Genomic DNA, 4,770 nt, shown 5'->3' on the forward strand with positions numbered 1-4,770 from the left:
GGATGTTGTGAATATTGATATATGATTTCTTATATTAAATTGTAATATGTTGATTTCTTTGTATATTAGTTTACTCTTGCTTTTGTATTGCTTGTTTATTTGTGTTTTTTCTTTTACAATGATCACTCTAAGTGGTGTAAGCTTAAAGAGGACATGGTTTCAGTTGTTCCAATGGATGAAACATATATATAATTACATGGTTCTACATGTGTGGACATCTTCTTTGTAGTAGACTTATTTTACTGAGTTATTCTATTATCATTTTTGTAACGTTTTGTTTTAATAGTTTTATACTATTAAAATGATATGTTACTTCACTTTTGTTTAGATTTTATTTTTTATAATTATTAACTGATTTTTTTAAATAAAATTGTTATTTTAAAATATTTTATATAAAACTGTTGCGGTTTCTCTTTATTTTCTCTTTTTACCTTTTTATTATATTTATAGTTTGTTTCTAATAATAACAATTAATTATTTATTATTATTTTCATTATTTTTCTCTTATACATTAATTTAATTAATTTACAAATATTTAAAAAATACAAATATACATGCTAATTAACAATGATTTTGTTTACATTAATAATATTAATTATTATATTATCATAAAAAATATATACATACTTTATAATATATAAGTTAAAAGTTTAATTTTAAATTTTAATCATATAAAAATATTGTTTGATTTACGAACACTAACTAATTATTATATTAATTTTATATTTTACTACAAACATTTTCATATTTACATGTTATTTTTTAATCTTAATATTAATTATATGCAGGTAAATATAGAATGTTTAAAATAATGGTTTGAATAATTTTGAAGTTTGCGTGGGCGGGAGAAGAGTGTGGTGAGTGTTTTGTTTGTGCAGATTCACTCAAATCGCTTAGTCACTTTGAAATGGACGAAGAAGCTCCGATTCTGCGACTGGAAATTCTGCAAGGCCCTCGCCAAGGCGAAACCCTAGACTTCAAACCCGGATCCGCTGTCCGAATTGGGCGGATCGTGAAGGGCAACACCCTCCCCATTAAGGACCCTGGTATCTCCTCCAAACACCTCTCCATTCTCAACGAATCCGGCAAATGGATGCTCCGCGACCTAGACTCCTCAAACGGCACCGTTTTGGACACTTCACATATTCCCCCGAACACTCCCTTCGCTCTCCACCACGACTCCACCATCAAGATCGGAGAATTCACCTCCATCCACGTCATCTTTCTCCCTTCCCAACAACAACAACACGCTCTACCCCCCAGACGGAACCCCACGCGCCGCGGTCGAACCGATCCGGCTCCAGCTCCAGCTCCGGCTCCGGTTCCGGCTGCTTCTCAGCCGGTTAAGAAACGCGGCCGCAAAAAAGGTTGGGGAGTGAAGGATGGGGATAAGAGTCAGGTTCAGAGCGTTGATGAAAACGAGGCGAGTGTAGTGGACGTGGAATCTGAGTGCGTGGATCCTCCCGCGAGGGTTACGCGGAAGTCGAACAGAGGACGGAGTGTGCTTAAAGAATTGAGTGTTGATAATTTGATTCTTGCGGAGAAGGTGGAGGAACAGAAGGATACGCGGAATCCGAGATTGGTTGTGGTTTCTGTTTCCAGTGATGATGATTTGGATAATCCGGTGGTGGAGGAACCGAAGCAAGCGCGTCGGACACGGAATTCGAAGAACACGCGTGGAGTGACTGCGAAAATTGAGAATGTTGAGAAGAAGACGAAGATGGCTGTTGCTGGAAAGAGGGAATTGGATAAGGAATCGAGTGTTGATATTTTGATTCTTGCGGAGAAGGTGGAGGAGCAGAAGAGTACGCGGAATCCGAGTTTGGTTCTGGTTTCTGTTTCCGGTGATGATAATTTGGATGATCCGGTGGTGGAGGAACCGAAGAAAGCGCGCGGGACACGGAATTCGAAGAACACGCGTGGAGTGACTGCGAAAACTGGGAATGTTGAGAAGAAGACAAAGATGGTTGTTGCTGGAGAGAGGGAATTGGATGAAGAAGGTGAAGATGGGAATGGTGGGAAAGAGGCTTGTGATGGGAAAGAAAAGGGGAATTCGAATGAAGATGATAGGAATTGGCCTGATTTGAATAAGATGACACTTGGTGAGTGGCTTGACTTCTTGGAAATTCACTTCCCCAAACAGATAATAGATGAAACAGAAGAAATGTTTGATTCGATGACTCAAACAGCTGAGAGACTCCTCGAGTACATCGCAGAGAGGCAACGACAAAATGCCAAGGATAAAATGGCACTTGAGAGATAGGCCAAAATGTTAGTTTCCTTGTCGACTTTACTAGTTTGTTTAACTTGTTTTATTTGTAAGTATGCTTACATAGGGCATGGTTTTCATAAGTTTAGTTCCTATTGCATTGGCGGTTTTGTGTCACAGAGACATATCTATTACGTTTCAAGCTGCTTAATGGAATTTTGTATCTATTCTTAGATACGGTTTGAGGTCTGCTATTGCATGATCTGCACTGGCTGAGGATCTAACTTGTGTAGGGTTTTAGTTATGGAGCAGCTTTTCTTGAACCAGGTAGAATGCTATTTCTTGGGAAGAGTGAGATCTCTATATTAATTTGTATCAGTGTTGTATACTATGTTATTATAAATATCAAATTGCAACTGTGTTCTCAACAAATCAAATAGACTTGCTCAACTGCCTACTATATTTTTATTTATCTAGAGAGTTGAGTGAATTTTGTCCCTGTGCTCTAGTTTCAGTGTCTTTGCATTACGGAGGTACAAATTATCTGTTGATGAGACCTACAACTTCATATATTGCTTTTCGTATACATTTGATGAGTTACAAAATGTTTGGTACAGTGAAATGAAATCCTATATCTGCAGCAGACTAAACATGTATGTTTAGTTGTACATTTTTTATTCGGTGAAAAAGAAGTGTATGCTGATCTAAAATACTTGAATTTGGGTTTTATATATAAATTCCAACATTTCAATAATGGTAGGTTTGCTTTATTGCATATATTTGTTTTAATCCTTAAAATATTACCTTATGTTATTCAGGGCCAACTAAAAGCTTTTAAACTGCATATTATGATACTTTTGATGTCCCTATTCCTTTCCTATCATATCATAAGCATTTTCTATGGCGTGTTTGATTTGTATCGTGAACTGTTTTCATTGCTCACACGATAATTTATTGTAACCTGTTTCTTTAGTCAAAATTGCTTGGAGGTTGTAATTTGTAACTAAACCAGTTGCGTGCAAACTTATTTGTCATAGAAGTACGGTAACTGTATGCTAGTGGTGCGTGCGGAGTAGTAAGAAAAAACATTCCACATCTATATCTGTCATTTATTCAACGTGATTGATTGTAAATGTAATTTGCTGAGATACTAAGAAGTTATGGTTAGTAAATTAATTTATAATAAATTTTAGTTTCTTATGCTCCAAGCTTACTCTGAAACACCACTGACAGAGTGTTAAGGATAACTAATACCATTTCCATCTTTCTTTTATTGTTTTACTGAACTACATTGTTGTTTGATCTAGTCAAGGGGTTGTTCGAAGAAGCTATGGCAAGTGTGTTCTCTCCAGTTATTTTTATTATTTTAGTTACAATTGATGAAGTCTAAATATACTGAGTTGTCTGAGATATGACTAATACGTGTTTTGTGGAAAATTCTACCACCACTTATATGAAAGTCTGGCTACAAGACTTTGTATTCATTAAAATTCTTCTTTGTTGATTTTGAATCATATTATATTGCTTTTTAGAGTGTAATTATTAAGTGATCTGATTTGTGTATGTGTATTTATACTTTGATACAGTCTAATTTTTGGAGTTATACAAAATCCCTATCATTTCTCATTCTCAAGTTGTCCAAAGATATGATGGACTGGAAGCATCGGGTAATGCTCGAGTTATGATGCAGAGGATTTGTTGTGTAATCATACCCACCACCCACCAGGTGGAAGATTATCATGCCATTGCAGTCTTGTAGCGTTCTGCATAATTCAGATGACCCTTTACTTTGATAGATAATACAGATGCTCTTGAGACCGAGACTCCATGAAATTTTAGTGTCAAGTGTTTTATGCATCATGGTTTTAGAGGAGTATGCAAAACTTAAACGATCATTTTGTTATAGCTTGATGATTGTTATAAATGAAGAACCTTACATTTTTTTAGATGTACAATTTGATGATTTATAGTTTATTTCTAGTTTGTTTGTGATCAGTTTTGAATTTCCTGTTTTGATACTCCTTTCTTTTTCTGGTTCAGGTCGTATTTTAAATTTATTTTGCTTTCTTGAGTGTTAACTTGAAGAATCCTCTTATTTCCGTTTTATATTTCCCTTTTTAAATCTATATGATATTAAGCATTTGAATTGTTATATCATGAGCTATTTTAAGATTTTACGAAGTAACTTAAATTTTTTCTTGTCATCACTTTCTCGCTCCATCTTATAGTTTTGTTTTGGTTCTTGTTTTAAAAGTTCCATTGAGTCTCTTGAAAGTTATTCTTCTTTGGTTCATATGTTAGAAATGACTGAACTTTTTTGGAAAAATCATTTTGGAATTTTGATTTTTATTTCGAAAACATGTTTGAGGAAATTGCATTGAAAGTTGTTAACTTTTATGTTTAGAAGAACAGGATGTAGAGAGAAAATTAGTTTTTTTTTTCAAAAATGTTAAAATTAACTTATATCTTAATTAAAAAGAGTTTTGTTATAAATTAATTATGTATAAATTAATTTTAAGATAAAAGAAGTTAATTTTAGTTTTTTTTCTTATTTTTATCTC

At 34.2% G+C, this 4,770-nt stretch overlaps 1 protein-coding gene across 3 annotated transcripts; it reads left to right on the top strand.

The window, feature by feature from the left end:
* Positions 1–804: 804 nt before the first annotated feature.
* LOC108333998 (FHA domain-containing protein At4g14490) lies at positions 805–4,155 on the top strand. Of its 3 annotated transcripts, XR_008246354.1 has the most exons (3): positions 805–2,271; positions 2,444–2,536; positions 3,796–4,155. XR_008246354.1 is itself a non-coding variant. In XM_017569561.2 (2 exons), exon 1 carries the CDS (start codon positions 908–910, stop codon positions 2,261–2,263), a length of 1,356 nt encoding a protein of 451 aa, XP_017425050.1. In that variant the 5' UTR covers positions 805–907; the 3' UTR covers positions 2,264–2,271; positions 3,796–4,155. The 3 variants fall into 3 exon arrangements, 2 of the variants coding, with proteins under 2 accessions (XP_017425050.1, XP_052727310.1); XM_017569561.2 differs by lacking the exon at positions 2,444–2,536; XM_052871350.1 differs by lacking the exon at positions 3,796–4,155 and having other exon boundaries at positions 2,390–2,641.
* The last annotated feature ends 615 nt before the right edge of the window (positions 4,156–4,770 follow it).

The sequence above is a fragment of the Vigna angularis genome, chromosome 1, assembly GCF_016808095.1.
Source record: "Vigna angularis cultivar LongXiaoDou No.4 chromosome 1, ASM1680809v1, whole genome shotgun sequence".
NCBI classification, from domain to species: Eukaryota; Viridiplantae; Streptophyta; class Magnoliopsida; order Fabales; family Fabaceae; genus Vigna; species Vigna angularis.